The sequence below is a fragment of the Hesperophylax consimilis genome, chromosome 14 (genome assembly GCF_061612785.1).
Source record: "Hesperophylax consimilis isolate HC1 chromosome 14, BYU_Hcon_1.0, whole genome shotgun sequence".
Classification (NCBI taxonomy): domain Eukaryota; kingdom Metazoa; phylum Arthropoda; class Insecta; order Trichoptera; family Limnephilidae; genus Hesperophylax; species Hesperophylax consimilis.
The window spans coordinates 7,112,574-7,131,196 of NC_142849.1; the positions used below are offsets into that span (position 1 = coordinate 7,112,574).

General features: G+C 34.6%; 2 protein-coding genes across 2 annotated transcripts; one reads left to right on the top strand and one right to left on the bottom strand.

The window, feature by feature from the left end:
• The first annotated feature begins 212 nt into the window (after window positions 1–212).
• LOC149417836 (uncharacterized) lies at window positions 213–4,823 on the top strand. Its single transcript, XM_089639197.1, has 3 exons — window positions 213–742; window positions 1,186–1,291; window positions 3,941–4,823. The coding sequence occupies exons 1-3, from the start codon at window positions 403–405 to the stop codon at window positions 4,068–4,070; spliced, it is 576 nt and encodes a 191-aa protein (XP_089495323.1). The 5' UTR covers window positions 213–402; the 3' UTR covers window positions 4,071–4,823.
• Window positions 4,824–6,918: 2,095 nt separating this feature from the next.
• On the bottom strand, window positions 6,919–18,606 carry LOC149417837 (RING finger and transmembrane domain-containing protein 2). The gene is made up of 5 exons (XM_089639198.1): window positions 18,122–18,606; window positions 17,022–17,375; window positions 10,015–10,440; window positions 8,325–8,540; window positions 6,919–7,619 (listed from the first exon to the last, which is right to left on the bottom strand). The coding sequence occupies exons 1-5, from the start codon at window positions 18,320–18,322 to the stop codon at window positions 7,386–7,388; spliced, it is 1,431 nt and encodes a 476-aa protein (XP_089495324.1). The 5' UTR covers window positions 18,323–18,606; the 3' UTR covers window positions 6,919–7,385.
• Between the last annotated feature and the right edge of the window lie 17 nt (window positions 18,607–18,623).

An 18,623-nucleotide genomic window follows, 5' to 3' on the forward strand; every position in this document is an offset into this window, starting at 1 on the left:
TTAATGATGAAATTATCGTGTTTGAAAAATTGCATCGCGCTTACATTTTCGTAAATGAGGTTTTGGAGGATGGTCGTAATTTTTTTGTTGTTGTTGGGTTTCCAAATCTTGAGTTCAAATATTTTAATTTGGTCGAAAAATATCGATTGTAAATATCATGCTGCTACCCCAAACCAAACCATAGAGATAGAATATAAGGAAAATGGATTTTAAACAACTGTCACTTATATTTTTCTTATAATGGGTTATTTTGGCTGGTGATGTTGATTTGTTTTCCTCTTCTGCTATAGTTTTGATTCCAATGGAGTGTTCAAACTAAGCTTCGTTTTCAGTTAGTTTAATTATTACTTAAGTCCGTATCAAAACCACAATTTAACTCCGATAAGTAGGCAGTACGTAAATATGGGAAAATCGGAGCGGAACGATCCAAAAGGGAGCCTTGATGATAAGAATAAGCACAGTTCTTCATCCAGTGAAAGCGAATCCGATAACTCGAGTGGTAGTAGTGCAGATTCTGCAAAATTTCGCAAGGAAATGAAGAAACTTAAGAAGAAAATTAAGAGGGAAGAGCGCAAAACGGCGAGGAGACTCAAAAAGAAATTGAAAAACGAAAAAAGAAAACTGAAGAAATCAAAAAAATCTCCAGATAATCATGAAAAGAATGAGGTTCCAATAATTCAAGTATCAATACCTGAAGAAATTCACCCTGCAGCTCCGGAAAAATCTTGTAATATTCCAATTGGTAAGAGTTTGTTTATATTTTGGGAAATACAGTAAAACTCCAATTACACCTGCAATTAGGGCAATTAGCAAGCAGGCCGCTCCGGGCGCCGACTTACCAAGGCGCCAAAGAGCCAGCGCTGATAATACCTAACACCTAATTCAGCACCCATGGGGTTCTACTAGCGGCAGGTGCCGTTTGGCTTAGGGCCGGCCCTGAAAACATGCAGTTGCACTCACATTTTGATGTATTGAATGTTTACTTGGTTGCACCAACCAGTGAAGTTTCCCTTACATAATATATTTTTTACAAAATGAATTTGGAAAAAGAAAGTAATTTTTTCAGAAAGAAGCAAAAACTTGCGGGCGTGATATTATACAAAATTAAATGATAAACCACTTAATTGAAACTAATCAAAGAAATGCCTAAAATTGTGTTCTGTAAAACTACATCAACAATTTCAGGATTAATGGAGAGATCTAAGACCATGGCACCCATGACTAAAGAAGAGTGGGAGAAGAGACAATCAGTCGTGAGGAAAGTGCTGGACGAGGAATCCGGGAGATACAGGTTACTCTATCCTTCCATCTTCTCTACATTACTTATTCCCGAGCTGTCTCAGTTTTTCCTTGTAAATGCTATCACAAAATGAATAACATCTCATAATAATAATAATTGGCTGATTTATATAGCGCCATTTTCATGAGATGGGCAGCACATATTGACAGTATATATCAAATTTTTTTGAAAGATTGAGAATCCCTTTCTTTTGAAAAATTAAGTAATTACTAAACCACATGAATTATATATTATGTAAACATGAAAAATTTTAAAATCGATAGACCCTGTAACTCAGTCTCAAAATACTGTGCGATCACAGACATAGGAATTAATAGACGAGAAGATAATGGCGAGGGGTAAAATCAACTGTTGAAGAACGAAGGGGGTGAAGCTGACTGTGATTCGTCAATAAATCAATCTGACAGTAAATAGGCATCTCGCATTATAATATCACCATTTACTTCTTAAAAGTAAAATCTGCTTTTGAATGAATAGACATTTTTACATGGGAGCGCAAATTACTCGCCACGTTATGAACTAATTTGCAAAGTCCAAATTCGGCAAAGTAAATTTCTTCTGTTTGCAGAGTCGTAGTTAGTTTCAGAGTATTTAGTTAAGACACTTTTACAAATGTTTCATAATTTACTTACCCCAGTAAACAACGATGAGCACACTTGAGAATCGCTACATTGTGATGTGATAGTATATGTTTCTAAAACTGATCCATATAATACGGTGTGAATAAGCTTAAAATAGAGTAAAATAATGCTTACTTATGGAATGTAATACGACAATTGGGTTTATTCTCTTTTTCACATCTATTTTTACAAGAGTTTTCATATCACAAGTCAACATTTTGCCGTGTTATTTCGTAAAATGAACCGATGATGCCTCGACCATAGTTCGCACAAGAATGATGACGTCACGTTTTCAAATTTCACTTGAGGCCATACGCGAGCCCAGCCGGCTCCAATGGAACCGGTATGGGGAGTGGGGATAATACGCTTTTAATCACTTAGGGCAGGTCTACTAATATTCATATGTCTATGTGTGCGATGATATTTCAGGTTTGATTCCTGATAAATTTCGATTTTCAAAAATAATTTTTGAATGATATATTTCCATTTGAACTTTCATTTGTCTGCATTATGTCATTTGAAGTCCCTTTTTGAATAAAATACTTTTTTGTTATGCTATTAATTTAGTCAACGTAGAAAAAATGGCTACTTACTACTTTTTAGGTGCCACTTTAGAGTGAGAAAATTGCTAAATCTACCTTTACATTTTGATTTAGCCTGTTGTCTAGAGTCTTCCAATTAAATTATATTATATAATTCTGTTTCCATTGATGCCTCGAATCCATTATAGGACACCCTACTCTTCCGCTTTCCACATTTACATTTTGATCTTATTTACTCCCCATATTTGACGTTTTTCTCTATTTGCTACACTTTCTACCTTATGGCAACACGGAAACTATGTGGGTGAATCCATTATATTCTCAGATAAATATATAATTTTATTCATTATTTATGGTAAAAGAAAATACCCTACAATATCAATAATACTTCCAACTTCCGAGGTTTTCCATACATTCTGATAATAACATGCTACAATAGCGCCTCCTAGCGGCATGAGTTGTGCGCCTTGGTTTTCTCTCACACATTTTAATGTAAATTATAGGTGTCGAAAAAATAATTTGAAAAATTAGATATCCCACATAGAACCTTTCTGCTTTTTTTTGCTCATGTTCCCATTAAAGGTAGTAAAATGCTTATATAATTGTAAGAAATTTTGCAAATAAATTTCAATATATTAAATTAATTATATTAATATTATATATCAATATATTTAATATATTCGATAATTCGAAACATACACCAAATCTGTTTTTCCTCCTTCATATAATCCAGGCCTCTCCAAGACTCACTTTAATAAATCCTTTTCTACGTACAGCCCCTACCTTAACCCCCCTCATAAGGCTGTCCAACCAGTTGGCGGCATAGATCCCCTGCCTTTACACTGTACAGACAGGGGTGCTCATGTGATGTATACACACATAAAAAAAATACAAAAATGTGTTTTTGAACTCAACATTGATGATGATTTATAACTACAACTTGAACACATGGAACTAATAGAGCTTTGCTGAATTAACCTTAAAATTTTATATAATTATATTTTCGTGGTGTAATCAACGTTTTACATAATCAAGAAAATTTTATTTGCTAGGTTTTAACCAAATCATTTCACCAACTATTTTACCTGTCAACGTTTTCTTGGCATCTTGGGGGTGTTTTTGGTTGTTTGTTCTTAAACTGAACCACGTAACCTACTTTGAAATATTTTTTAATCTATATTGATCAAAATAAAAATTAGAAAGCACCAAACACCGTCACCAAGTATTAAATAAATTCAATTTGCCGCCATTGAAAGGAATGTCGAAGACAACATGCTACACTAGCTCCCTCTAGCGGCTAGAGTTATTGATATCGCCACTATTTCACTGGAGTGGGATGTATTATTAATATTATATGGTATTTGGGAAAAGTGAAGTACGTATTCCCTTTTCCATAACATGGATGATTTGATTCTAACCCGTAGTAAAGAGTTTTCACATTGTATTCATTCCTATTCAGTTTTTGTAGTCTTTTTCAGATTAATAAAGGGGGATGGCGAGGTGTTAGAGGAAATTGTACCTTGGAAGAAACACAAAGAGATAAACAAGCAGGCAACAATGGCGGATGGAGCTTTCTTCCAAAAAAAATCCAAAACAAGGAGCAAATAGTTACTGAAGCGGAGCTAAAACTTAATGTGATATGTTTAGCATTGATATGCAGTGAAATTCAATATATGTTCTGGTTTAATATTTTTTCCCGCCATAATTTTTTTAACCCTGAAAAAAATCCATACAAATTAGTTTTTTTTGTTACCTTTTAAAATGTTACTCCTGTGGTGAGATTTCCCGTGTAAGAAGTTTTAAGGTATAATCACCTAGTAATCATTACCCTTTTAATAAGTGTTATAGCTAAAAAGAACTAACTTTCTTTCCTTGATATTTTCCAAAGCCCGATAAAATTGCCGCCAATTCCTTTTGTGGCAATAAGGATATCTTTTGGTGTCTTCAGCTGTAAAAGTCCAATAAAATGCTATTTGCAATATCTTAAATAACTAAATAAAAAATGGTTTATTCCTCTAACGCATTAAGATGAAGATATTTTTATTTGATTGTCAGGTTCACTTTGTACATTATGAGAAAATTAAAAAAGTTTTAATTGACTGGTCCTTTGATAAACTTTTTTTCAAAAGAATTCTCGAATTACATTTAATGTTGTATTGCGCTTCTTCCTTTTTATAGACAAAATTTCGGACAGCTTTACAGTGACCATCATCAGGGCATCTTTGGGCCACTTAATTAATGATTCACAAGCTACTATTTATCTTTTTTTATTTTAATTTGATTAGGATATTATAACTGATTAATTGGAAGTGGGTTTGAACTGGATTTTCTGTATCTCTATTAATTAAATAAAAATAGGCATTTAAATGATTTATTTATATTTCCAAGTCTTGCACCATGGCAATACTGGTGGGTCTTCCAGTAGAGAAGCAGGCAGTAGTTTTTTTTTGCCAAGCACACTTTTTTTTGTTGATAATAGCAAATATAATGTATTTTAAATTTGAATGTTATTGTTCTAACAAAGTTTCCCTTATTAGTGTTAAGTGTTCGGAAGAAAAAAAAATTTATCACTCGTGATCAAAATACGAGGCTAATATTTTTTAAAGTATTGTAAATTTTAGTCAATTACAAAATCGATTCTAATTTGTAATATTACGTAGCATGAGAAATTCAGAAATATATGTGTTAATTATCAAATAATTGTTTTTTTTAATTTAGTCTAATTTGTTAGCTTTTGGGAACAATTTATATTGTCTCATAGAAATCGTTGTATCTCCCTTACTGTCATGGTGAGAAGTATGATCTAAACAGTGTTAGAAAGAGAAAACACCACACTTTATATTCCATCGTAGAAGGTAACCACAGAATTAAAATATGAAGCCACAAAAAGTGAGGTGGCGTTAACGTCTAATGATGTTTAGTTTTTAAGGGTGTTTTTATTTATCAGTAATTTTTGTTACAACATACGTAAGTAAGGTAAGCCATTTGTACTGGACACCTACGCCAGTGACATTGACTGTAAAATGCCGGTTTCCTCTTGGGGGTACCTTGGGTAAGGATTTGCAATGAAACACAACTTCGCGAATGTCGTCGGACAACTGACTGGTTGGGCCAGTTGTTTGCGTATTTATTGGGTTAAAATACAGTTTCTACACGTGTTAACGTGCCAATTGATAGTCCTGCCATCGTTGCCACTATCAAATTCCATGTGCCGACTGGGAATACAAGACAAAATATAATATTCTTCTGCAACACATACACAACCAACTATCAGACACACTCACTGACCAATAGGATGCATGATCTGGGCAACAAGTATGGGGGTGCTATTGATTTATTTATTGACTCCATTTATACAATTAAGCATAATCTATACCCACACTTTGTCGAATCCTACAAATTAGAGTAGCGTTGGTAAATTAGTTTTAGGGCGACTTGCACCAACTATCGCAAATTTTATCTTAAATTGTATTTAACTAAACGTATTTAAGACCCTAAATACATTTAACTTAAATGCGTTTAGTTGCGTCCTGCACCACGCAGTTCGGTGGCAATTTTAGTTAAACGTGTTTAACGCGTCGGTAAAACAGTTACCGCGTGGTTACCGCCATTAACGCGTAAATAAAACAGCTACGATGTTTCATTTTACTTGAAGTGTCAAAATATTTTGTGATTGTGTGTGTGGTTTAATAGTGTGTTCATTTATTTTGAAGAAAAAGTTAAAGCAAATAGACATAATGATGAAATAAGACAAAAAGAGCTTCTGTTGTTGGAATTAAAAATAAAACAATTATCCGAGTAATTTTGTTTTTTATTTCTTTTACATATTATATTGTTTTAAAGTATTATAAGAATGCTGTAGGTATGATTAGAAGTTTACAACCTTGCAAAGTACTCCTCGATAAGGAGTGTTAGCTTCAAGTTACGAGCACCTCGCTGATGTTTTTATTGGTGTTGAATTTTAACTGAGGTTTAATTTCTTGCACTATGATGTCGTTTTTTTACAGAGACGAAATCTTCTTTGAATCTTCTTGGCACTGAGTGTTTCAAATAAATTTGTTCTTGTGTTTACTTCTCTGACTATAAACGGTCTACTTATAAACTCTATAATTTCTTCATCATCGTCAGAATACAAATCCCAAATGTTCATTGTGAATACAAATTAAAATGATATAGATTTTAACCACAATCAAAAATCTAAGGGATAACCTAAACAATTTTTGACAGTAGGTACTGCTTTATGAGTCGGGCTAAACGCGTTTAACTCGGTTAAACAGCCCATTTTGGGTATTTAACTTTGACAGTTCTTTAAACGCATTTAACGACTTAAATTTTGTGGTGCAAGACGCCAAGTCGACTTAAATCAAATAATGTGTTTAAAATTATATTTAAATCAAATTTAACTTATGGTGCAAGCCGCCCTTAATGTTTTATCTTATATGTAGTGTTGTTGTAATTTATTTTTTTATTTTATGTTACTCTTACGTTTTACTAATATTGCTTCATATTTAGTTTTTTTTTATTTTTTATTATTTCTTAATATTTTCTCATTATACTTGTAATCACAATTTTACAATTGTGTATTTTGTACCTACTTTACAATGGATTACATCTATTTACTGTCAGTATCTCCTGTATAATACAGATATTCTCCTATGTACACTGCATCATATATCACTTTTATGTAAAAGCCTTTTTAGGCATAAATATAAATAAATCATTAATTCTGAAAAATATTTTTTACTAGGCGCCACGCATTCGGAATCCAACCTGCAGGAATGTAACTTATTAGCCTTGTATGAGGTTGTAGCACTGTGCATCCCAAAATACAAAAAATTTCAAAAATAATATGCGTGGTAATACATTTTGGTATTTATATTTAGGTACTCTGTTTACATATTATTTTGTTATCACAATGTTCCGCTAGTATAGCTGGCAATACTGACTAGTTCCCCCATCCCGCCAGGAAGATTCGGCTATGACCTGGGCCCTGCAGAGGGGGCAGGTCTGCACCTTGTTAAACCACATGACCAGGCAGGTCTCGCAGAAGATGTGTGAGCAGCTCAGCAGTACCGGGGTATGGTACTCTTCGTGGCATATCGGACACATCTTGCCGGCGGAGTTTATCTGATCCTCGTTAGGGGTGATGCCCAAATTCTGCATAATACAAGAAAATATTAATACACATTACAAGTTACCTCGTTATCACTGCAGATACAAACTTCTGTAATTTGAAAGTAGTAGGTTCTAGTACACTATAGTTGGGATGTTTCACAGAAATTCAAAAGTAACATTTCTCATTAGTCAGAAGTACACTGGAATATACTTCGTTGATTTGGAACCCAACTATACTGATACATAGTATAGAATATCATCAATACAATGTAATCTATAAAATATCTTGCCTTCAATGTCTATTATAACTTTCAATATTTGCAACAGAGGCGTGTTACTGTTAACATGCCTTTGCGATGTACCCGCCGTAAAGCACTCTTCCAGACGCTGAATTAATTGATAATATAAACTGTTCAATGTGCATACAGATCGCTTAACTTCTACAGATCACCTAAAAACACACTAGCACATACCCACACACACTTATACACTACACATGTCACCTGTTAATTACTCAAGTACCTACTACGAAATATTTAATATCTGTAAATTGTTTCATCGCTGAAACCAATTAACTGTTTTGTTTCCATGAAATGTATAAATAAATATTTATTGAACCCTTTGACGTGTACATACTACTTACTTGGTTAAAGTAGCATTGAAGGGACCAAATAAATTAGGTTGCAAACAGGTATTACTGTAGGTACCATAAAAAATATATGCATTATATTTTGTTCTAGAACTTACGGAGCTTTTCATTAGTTGTGAAGACGCCGTCTTCAGTAGATTTGCTTTTTTTAGAATCTCAAATCCCTTGGAGACAATGTAAGCCGTGGATAAAGCGACTGATAGAAACTTTTCGTATCCCTGATACGATTCCAGCAAATATAGGAGCCACGGATGAATGGGAACTATCGATCGGTAGAGTTGAGACAAAGCCTCAATGAAGAAATAGACTTTCCCCTGAAAAAAAGGTATAAATATGAATAGATCATTCATTAGGCAATTATTGAGCCCTTATGCGTAAAAACTCTTATAAATCGCTGTTTTTATGCAAAGCCATTAAAATTACCCACCTACGTTATCACCAAAAATCGTTTTAAAATCTCAATTATAGCGGAACAAAGCCTAGAGTGAGAGTCAAGATAGTTTGAAACAATCGGTTTGTGCAGACAGCGCTTGGAATATTTGTCATTAAAATTTGATCATTTTTGAACTTCTTCTGTGGAGCCGAATAGTGCTGAATGGCTGTAAAGTGTATTGCAGTTTTGTCAAATCACTCATGAAAATTATCCTGATAAACTCGGCAGTGAAACTGGCACTGAATTAACCGATTTTATGGTAACACAACGTTAAGAAATCGCAAATTAATGGCAAAATGGCGTTAATTTTCTTTTAAGTTGATTGTACTCAAAACTTGTGAATAAATTGATTAAAATACATAAAATGTGTTTTCTATTATTAATCACTACAATCAATTTAATTTTTAGCAGCTAATATCGGATAACATACCTTTTCCACATAAGAGCTCAATTGGATTGTATATTAAATTACTTATTTATATGCATATCATAAAAGAAGTATATTGCCCGAAGTCCAATAGCACCCCAGTTTGGGCGCCGGGATTTTTTTATTATTTTTTTTTTTATATTTACTCCACACAGGAGGCCCAGAAGAAAATAATTTCCCTCGGGGCCTATGTCATCTTTGGGGATGCTGTGTGGAGGGTCTTTTTTTGGAGAGGAAGGAGTGAACATGGGTCTTGAAGAGTCCCATGTTGTAGGAGGGAGGAAACACAGAGGCCGGCAGTTCGTTCCACAGCCGAGCTGTTGAACTTAAGAACGAATCGTAGAAGCGACCCGTTCTCATGTGACAAGTGTCAACTGTGTACAAATGTTGGGCGCGCGTTTGGCGTGTATCCCGACTACGCACCGGTGCCGAAGGGATCAATGACGCTAGTTCCTCAGAGCATCTTCCATTGTAATACCGATAGAACAAGGACAGCATACCTACCTGACGCCTGTGCTCTAAAGATTGCAGTCCGTTTGTTAAGATTGGGGAATCTATCAAACGGACCGCCCGTTTCTGCACAGAGTCAAGGGTTTTTTTCAGGTATTTTGGGGCTCCAGACCAGAGATGGCTGCCAAATTCGACAGTAGGGCGCACTTGCGATTTGTACAGGGTGAGAAGTTGTGTACTATTAAAGTATCTGCGGGCCCTGTACAGTACGCCCAGCTTCTGAGAGGCCAACTTTACTCTGGCTTCGATGGAGCCCCCGTACCTGAGCTGGTCACTTATAGTTACACCAAGCATATCAATGTAAATGATTTGACCCCGTGACACTCCGGATTGCTAGTCGAGAGCCTTAGCCCTCGACCAGGGACGCCTGAAAATAGTGTGAAATATAATGGATTTAAAAGATATTTGTAGGACTCACCTTTTTCTTATATGGTAAAATCCTTTCAGGTAAAAAGGAAAAGAATAATTTAAAATTTATGGTTATAAATTTTAAAATAAAATCTGTGATGCATATCATCCATAGCATCTCCCACAGATCTGTGGGCTTATCATAATCTGCCATGAAGATCAAATATCCCCAATTCTTTTGACTATAGCCGTTTAAGTAATCTACTAGTAGAACACAGCTCAATGTATAGACAACCGCCCAGAAAGATCTGTGAATGTCCCGGTTTGTATGCTTCGCCGCCTCTTCCTTTACAAACTGGTTGGTGTGGAAGAATGTAACGATCATGGCTGACAGTGAGATCAAACCCAGACTATAATCGTAAACAAATTTGGCGAGAAGGATTAAAAACACGGGGGCATATTTGAAAGCACCTCGAAGGAGGACCAGCAAATCAGACTGAAACAAAAAAATTGATAATTAAACATAGTAATTTCAGTTATTGGTGCACGGGTAAGTAAGACAAGTGAAATAGTAAGATAAGTATGAAGTTCAATGAACAAGCAATAAAGTAGGTACCAAAATTATTTTTTGTTCTAGGGATCATATATGTAAGCCTGAGAGGCGGGGCGAAAACCAACCAATAGTATCCCTCGCCCTAATTAGTACGAGACGAAGCAATGCGAGAATGAGAAAGTGTTTGATCAAAGAACTAATCAAGACACACTTATTAGCATTATTTTCCACATTAAAAAAAAAACTGGAGAATTTAGGACTGGAGAATTTGAATGAAATAATATTGGTAATATAACGGTTATAAGTGTCTTTGTCTCATCAGCTGAAATATGAAAATGCATATAATACGTGTGTCCAGTCATAACACAGGACACTACTATCAGAAGTACATAGTTATTACCTTATACAGATTCCCGTGCAGTACTATGTATGTATGACTTATTGATTTGTCTGATGTTTGTAAACATAGTTTCATATTATCATAGTGATGAAATAGTATGCTAAGTGACTTATAAAAAAATAGTACGGGATCTTTTAGTGTCATTACAAAAGGTCAACAAATACTAAGATTATCATGGAAATGAGTTAACATGCTCAAGTTATGAAAAGATTCAATTTAATTATATACTTAATAGATATATATTGTGATGATTAGATCCCGGACTACCAATAAGAAAAGTGTTTTATGTGGAAAAAACACATTTTATTAATAAAAGGTAATTATTTTCCTCTACAGGCGAGCCACTGCTTTGTGATAGAGAATCCAAGTACCTGTGAAAAATATTATAATTGTAGAATTTGTAGAGCTGAAAGTATTTATAAAAAATATATTTGCACAACGGATAAGGAAGAAATTTTCCTGTGATGACCTATAAAAGGTCAAGTTTTGCTCTAGAAAGTTAAGTAACCTAACCTCAGATATCTCTGGCAGGACTGACACAAGCAACGCTTTGTAAATCGTTGGCTTCGGAGATCAGCTAACCCGGCCTATAAATCCTACTGATCCCTCAACATAAATATTTAAAAAAATCTTTCGTTATCCTACATGTATTCAAAATGACGGACTTTTGCATCTTTATATATAATTTTTTTGATAGATCTAGAGAGAGAGCTAGGTATCATGCAAGTAGCCGAAATAACAAATTGTAATATTTTTATATTCTGAGAATGCCAAATTCTTTTTATATCATTTCCTAAACTGTAACATTAATATTATAATTTTTTTAATGATAAATGTTGTCTAGGCCCCACACCAGCAAAAATACATAGAATTATTAGAACAAATTAAAAAAAAATTCTAAGATATCTTTATATGAGAATGCATGGTGAATACCCACGATTTATGCATCACATTTGCTTTCTGAAACGCACTACGAAAGTCTCCAATCTAGGAGTAATGGGAACCTTAAAGTAACAGCTTTTAAAATCATGAACTATTACATTGACAGCCGTCTACTACCGTCAGGGTCGACGACACGACTTGCTCTGTATTCCACACGGCAGAACGGACGTTCTGGCCCATCATAGCATGACAAGAGGTATGGTGCTTTTAAATGATACCTCTAGGTCTCTTGACATTTTCAACATTGGCCTTGAAGATTTCAAAAGTAATTTTAGGCAAGAACTAAAATATTGGTTATTGTAAAATGTTTCATTTAAAGCTTTGTATATTTCATGTGTATTGTAATAGGATTACATCAATCTGTAAGGCACAAAACAAAAAAATATATATATATTAATGTTTATAAGACAAGGTGTTATGCATAGCACAAAGGATAACAAATTATTATAAGCAATAATTAGTCGCCTGAAATATCAATACAAATTGAAAATAAATGCCACCGACGGGAATTGAACCCTTCTGATGTCCGGTCAGATGCTCTGGACTACTGAGCAACGTCGGCTTATTTCCAACATGCCAAATAATTCAATATGTACTAGTACTTCAATCAACAATTACTGCTTATTATACTTATTCACCTGTAAACAACTTTATTTTTGTATGAAAGGCTTTGTTAGTGCTAAATTTCCCACTAGATGGCGTCGAGACATATTATATCTTCATTTGTTGATGAAATATTTTGACTTGTCAAATATTATTATTTAATTTTACTCGGGAGATATTTCCAATTTGTATTGATATATCAGGCAACTAATTATTGCTTATAATAATTTGTAACATTAATAGTAATGGAGGGTAAAATAGCAAATTTAAAATCGAGTAATGTACGTTTTTTACTATGGTGTCCTCTGCGTGCAAATTCATAAACTTTTAATAGTATTGCACTTATCTGAAGTGATCTACCTGCCAGATAAGTATGTTTTTTTCTATGCCTGTTTGTAAATGATAAAATTAGATAGGGCCTGGGAACTCATAATAAATTGTGCAGCGCCCTTGAAGTGATTTTTCACAAAAAACGGCGCTGTACAAATTATCCAATTATTATTATTATCATATAATTATGGTAGTAGAAGTTGGGGACGCCCGAGGAAGACATGGCACGACCAAGTGAATCAGATACTTGAGTCGGGCCATGCCAAGAGTCAGAATAATAGAAGAGTATGTATGAATGTGAATGAGGCAAGCAGTTGTTTGGTGGTCCGTCCTCTCTGCCTACCCCTACTGGGAAACGGTGTGATGTTTAGTTAGTTATAATTATGTGTCAAATTTATAGGAAAATCTCTAAATAGTACAAAAACAAAGTCGCTATTCGCTTCTGTCTGTGCGCTTAATTCTTCTAGCGACACAAAGGATTTTGATAGGGTTTTCACTATCATTTAGAGAATTTATTCCGGAAGGTTTATATATAAATAATACATGCATATTATATTTATAGAAATTAGAGAAAAGTCCATGTTTGCTAATCAAGTCAAAAAATTTATTTTCTAGTGCTTACATTGCTATGAGATACATAAAAATAATTTGTCCTCACTACCTCAAATTACCCCAAACCATTTATAAGTCCTCGAGCAACATAATCCTCCAAGGTACATGTCAGTTAGTTTTAAATAAATACGATAAAAAACGTTGGAGTAATGTTTCGTTTTCCTCTGAAAAACTAATTAAACTTTAATGTAACCTTTTGTCTTGGATAATGTTTCAGAACGGGCTCAGTATAAATTGAAGGCAGTTATTCAGAAAGCAGCCAGTCCACAATTTTAACTAAAATAAAATATTGTTGTTATCTGACAGAGTGAGGTCAATTATACGTTTTGCTAAAACCAACAGGATCGCAAAAAAATCATTTAAAAATGTGGAGAAAACGCCCACGGCACTCAAAACACTTTAAATGTATCTATTTCTCAAAACATATTTACCAGAAAACAGCTTGAGTTAACTCGTCAATTTCAGCAATATACCTTACTTTTGAACAACAACATTTACCTAATCAGCTGAAAATATCCACTGTGTACCGGACGGTGTGTATGGTCGAATCACCGAGCGGGAGCGTGGTTTTAGAACTTACGTGGAGCTTCGATACCTCGAGTCCCGCTCGCCCCCGCGTTGCTTCTCCTCACCACGGGCGCCCGGCCGGCCCAGGCGACCGCCCGGGACCAATCCGCGCGCTCCTAAGCAACGCTGTACGGCACAATATTTTGAATTTACGATGTATGGAAATGTTTAGACTAAGTTTGAGAGAGTTCGGCCATAGATATTACGAAATAAAATACATTGATAAAACGGCCGGACTCTCCTTAGCATAATTAGTTAATAAAAATTTGTATTAATTTAGAATTAACCCTTAAATGCATACTGTTGCAAAACTGCAACATACCGTTCAAACCACCTTTAACTCTTTGGTGTATACTTAATGCATGCCGTTTTAGAATTATCAAGTTAACGGTAATATATTTTATCGAGTGACATCACCTTTTTTTTCTTTCGCGAATGTTAAATGTAACTTTTTCTTTAACAAAGTGAAGATTCTCGAAAATTGGTTGGAGGTTAGAATTACAGTTTTGTTTTGCTGTTATTATTTTGATTTTCTTAGGTAAGTAGATACAATAATACAATACTTATATGTAATAACTCGTATTTTTCCGGTACACTTATTAGTTTTGAGAATTTTTTTTAGATTTTTTATTTTTTTTTCGTACGTTAATTGTTCATATTAATTTTTACTAAATACATGGTGTTGTAAACCTGCAACAATTTTTTTTAAAATCAAATATCATTAAAAAATTACAAAAAAATAAAATTCTTTATATTTCCTTGCATATGCATGTAAATATCTACAAAATATATTTTTTTCCAGAAAAAGAAATAAATCATGCATTTAAGGGTTAAGAAAATTAAATAAGATTTCCCCTGAATATGTTGGGCCGGGGACCCCCACACTGAATGAATATATGTACAATTGATTGATAAATAAAAATGCCAGAGAGGAGTGGTTAAGATCAATTAAAAGAGCATACAGAGTAGAGTAGTTCTAAAGGTTGTGACCTCCGCTAATTAAATCTTAGTGGACGTCACAGTCCGTGGACCACCAACAGCCCGCGAATAAAGGCAGCGAGTTGACCCCGCCCTCCCCAAAGTCGGGAGAGGGGGATTCAGCAGGCCTCTCTCTGCCTTGGACCGCCACCAGCTACTCTACTCCTGCTCTTCCTGACTGCTTCTCTCTGGATCTCAACTTGGATCTTCTTTGACCCTGGATTCCTGCCTCTGCCTGCATCTTCCCGCACTGAGGATAAAGCAGATTCCGGCCCCAAACTGAGCAATGATAAAGCAGATTCCTGTACCGACCGGAGCAAGGATAAAAGCAGATTCCTATACCGACCGGAGCAAGGATAAAAGTAGATTCCTGTACCGACCCGAGCAAGGGAAAAGCAGATTTCTACCCGGACCTAGCGGCTAACTACGGACTGACCGGCCCCCTATCATACAATCTGTGTAAAAGACCTAGCTGGTCGATTACACACGGTGCTCGTCTGTTTTTGTTTAAAAAATATATGTTTACGGTGTGATAGTAAAAAATTCAATAGGAATATTAAATTATTAGCTAGATATTCGTTATAATATCTGTATACCCACCTATTTAATGTTAATTAGTACAGAATAATTACATACATATATTTAGTGTTTTTGGTAGCTCTGGCTGTTTTCTGCAGAATGCATATTTCACATAGTTAGGTCGGACAGTTGTTTCCAGAGCTTAGATTCACTAATATGTATTTTACAGAAAACAGCTAGACCTGAAATAGCTAGACCTGAGTGGGCATAGCTCTTGGGTCTCACCCGAGCGTCGCGTGTTCGATTCCTCGGCTGGCTAAGTCCTCCATCACAACACAAGCAACATTTTCGGCTTTCTGTGGTGGTAGTAGGAGATTTTCAAACATTGTTGGGTTATTCGTAACCTGGGAATGTTTGTCTTTCTTTTAAAAAAAAAAAAAAAATCCAGCGTAATGTTATCAGAAATTGGTATCTACCAAAGTACTTTTATTTCAGTTTGTTTTTTTGTGGATGGCTCCTTTCCGCTTAACTTTTTTTAATAATAAAATAAGTTTTTAAAAATTGTGTTCTATTTTAGCTGTCATTCAATCCTGACCTACACAGATGTTTACATTGTTACTTCTGGGGTAAAAATATTTCCCATTTGACATATTATTATTATCATTATACAGATAAGACATGGTGATAAAGCAAGTAATATAATGAGACATAGTTTATAAATAATAATAAGTGATAAAAACAACAAACAGAAAGCGAAAGGAAAATTTGTGAGAACAAAGAAAAATGCGTGATAAAATAATATATAATACAGTGAAATTCTCTTAGAAGGTTTTCCAATGGAGTGGAATAAAAACTTCTTATGTGGGAAAATTTGGCCATTTTAAATTTCGGTAATGGAGGAACTGAATAACAAAACTTCATATACTATTCCCAATGGGAGATTGTATGTGACGTCATCATTCTAGTATCTTGTCTTTTTCGTTTTCAAACAAGGCGCATGAGAAGGAAGAGGACGAACGTTGATGATGTCAGTACGAGCTCTCGCTGGGACTAGTTTAAGTGGGTTTCACTGTATATTAGGACTGGCTCAATTCTCCGGCATTACCCGGGCTTTACGCAGAGTTTTACGAAATCTCATGTATACAGTGACCTTGTTCTCATTTTGAAGATCAAATGTAAAATCTTTCATTAATATTGGATTAAATTGTAGATTTATATTAAATCAAAGCCTATGATATTTATATGGAAACTTCACTTCTATTCTTTATATAAAGTTGTAAAACTGTTTGTTTCCCCAATAAACTAAAATAAAAAATGATTACAGTGATTACTCGCTTTTCAGATTAAACTTAGACTTATCAAGTAATGTAATATGTAATCAAAAGGCAGATGTGTATTTTGAAATTGTTTACAAAAAATTCATGCGTGAAGCACATCTACATATATTCATGTGTGAAGCACATCTACATATATTCATGTGTGAGGCATATCTACATATATTCATGTATGAAGCACATCTAAATATATTTTACTGGCTTAAATTAGAACACAGAAAAAAAAACATAATACTCACAGCTGAAGTTTGGGCAGTTGGTTCATTCTCTTCATCTTCATCAGGCTGACGATTGATTCGCTGAATAGGTACTATCACCTCAGCCTCATTGTTTTCCGTGTTCACATTCACAAGTGGTACAGGATCCCGGTCATCGTAGGATATATCATGAGCCCTGTTTGCAAGTGGCGGGTCATGGTTCAGGGAATGGGTTTCAGCCAGCGGAGTCAGGTTTAAGTGGGTTCGGTGGCTACCCGGAGAATAGTTATATATATGCGGACCCTGGCCATTTTGATTCGGAACCGTTTCCTGAATATTTGAGGTTATCCTATTTATCCAGCTTGTGTTTTGTGGCTGTGTGTTTGTGTTGCTAACCTGGAACAATGTAAAATTATGACTCATTAAAAAAGTAATAACATTAGATACGATTTTAAGGTAGATTCAAAGTCTGGCAAACAAGACAATGCGCCTGACCGATGACTGAAATAACCGATTTTGATAGGAGGCAGAGTCAGTCAGAAAAAATCACCATTCTGGATTCCCGAATAATACAGTAAAGCTGTGCAGTACACAAAGAGCATTATTTGGTTTGTCAAGCTCTATTAGAAATAATAATAATAATAATTGGATAATTTATATAGCGCTGTTTTTGTAAAAAATCATCTCAAGGGCACTGTTATACATGTAGCCGCATGCACCTATTGACTGTTGTATTATACATGTTCACGTAATTACGGTTGTACTATACATGTTCACGTAATTACTGTTGTTTTATACATGTTCACATAATGGCTACAAATAATTTTGTTATAACAGGGCATTTTCGTATAAAAAACGTATATCATACAAATTATGTATACATACACAAAATAGCTACAAAAATTTTCTTCATAAAGAGCTTTTTTTAATGGTGTGTTTGTGTATTTGAATATATTTGCTTAATATTGTGTTATGTTGTTTGACTTCGGGGAATTAAGTAGCCGTGTTGTGGATCAATACCCTAAGTCAAAAAACATAATAAACACTTTGATCTTCTCTATTAGCTCAGAAAACAACAACATAATTTACAATGTTTTCAAAATACAGAGTGATAATTAAAGAATTGGTAATACGATATTTACCTGTCCGAGAAAGGGTGTTATCTCTCGTATAAAACTATTTAATCCATTGCTTAAACCATGCCCGTGTTCAGGCATCAACCTTGATGTCGTGTGGCCTGTCCAATCTCGAATTCTCCTCGAATCATCCGTGGAATGTGTATTTTCTACATCATCACTAATATCTAACGTCACTTGACTTCTATCACCAGGTGATACCGACATTTAAATGCTTTAAATTTTTTTTATAAGCTGGGCTTCAAACCTAATCATTGATTGCTCATTCAGCAACCGTATCAAAATAAGTGTAAAAAAACCTGCTTTCTACATCATTATAACTTTAATAGTATTGAAGAACACTTTACTTAATTCCGATATCTATTATCTATATCACACCCCCGATCAGTTTCAATTTGTAAAATAAGCGTATAGTTACACTTTACGTGATTAAAAAATATAAAACTTGCAACTTGTAACAACCAATGAAATTTGCGAAACCAACTGCAAGTGTCATAAATAATAACGT

Excerpts from the sequence above, each read along its gene's own strand:
- LOC149417836 (XM_089639197.1), top strand. The coding sequence starts at position 403 with ATGGGAAAATCGGAGCGGAACGATCCAAAAGGGAGCCTTGATGATAAG. Across the intron at positions 743-1,185 it reads ATCTTGTAATATTCCAATTG|GATTAATGGAGAGATCTAAG; the intron begins GTAAGAGTTTGT and ends CAACAATTTCAG. Across the intron at positions 1,292-3,940 it reads GAGGAATCCGGGAGATACAG|ATTAATAAAGGGGGATGGCG; the intron begins GTTACTCTATCC and ends AGTCTTTTTCAG.
- LOC149417837 (XM_089639198.1), bottom strand. The coding sequence starts at position 18,322 with ATGTCGGTATCACCTGGTGATAGAAGTCAAGTGACGTTAGATATTAGT. Across the intron at positions 10,441-17,021 it reads CAACTGCCCAAACTTCAGCT|TCTGATTTGCTGGTCCTCCT; the intron begins GTGAGTATTATG and ends TTTTTGTTTCAG. Across the intron at positions 8,541-10,014 it reads TTTTACCATATAAGAAAAAG|GGGAAAGTCTATTTCTTCAT; the intron begins GTGAGTCCTACA and ends CCTTTTTTTCAG.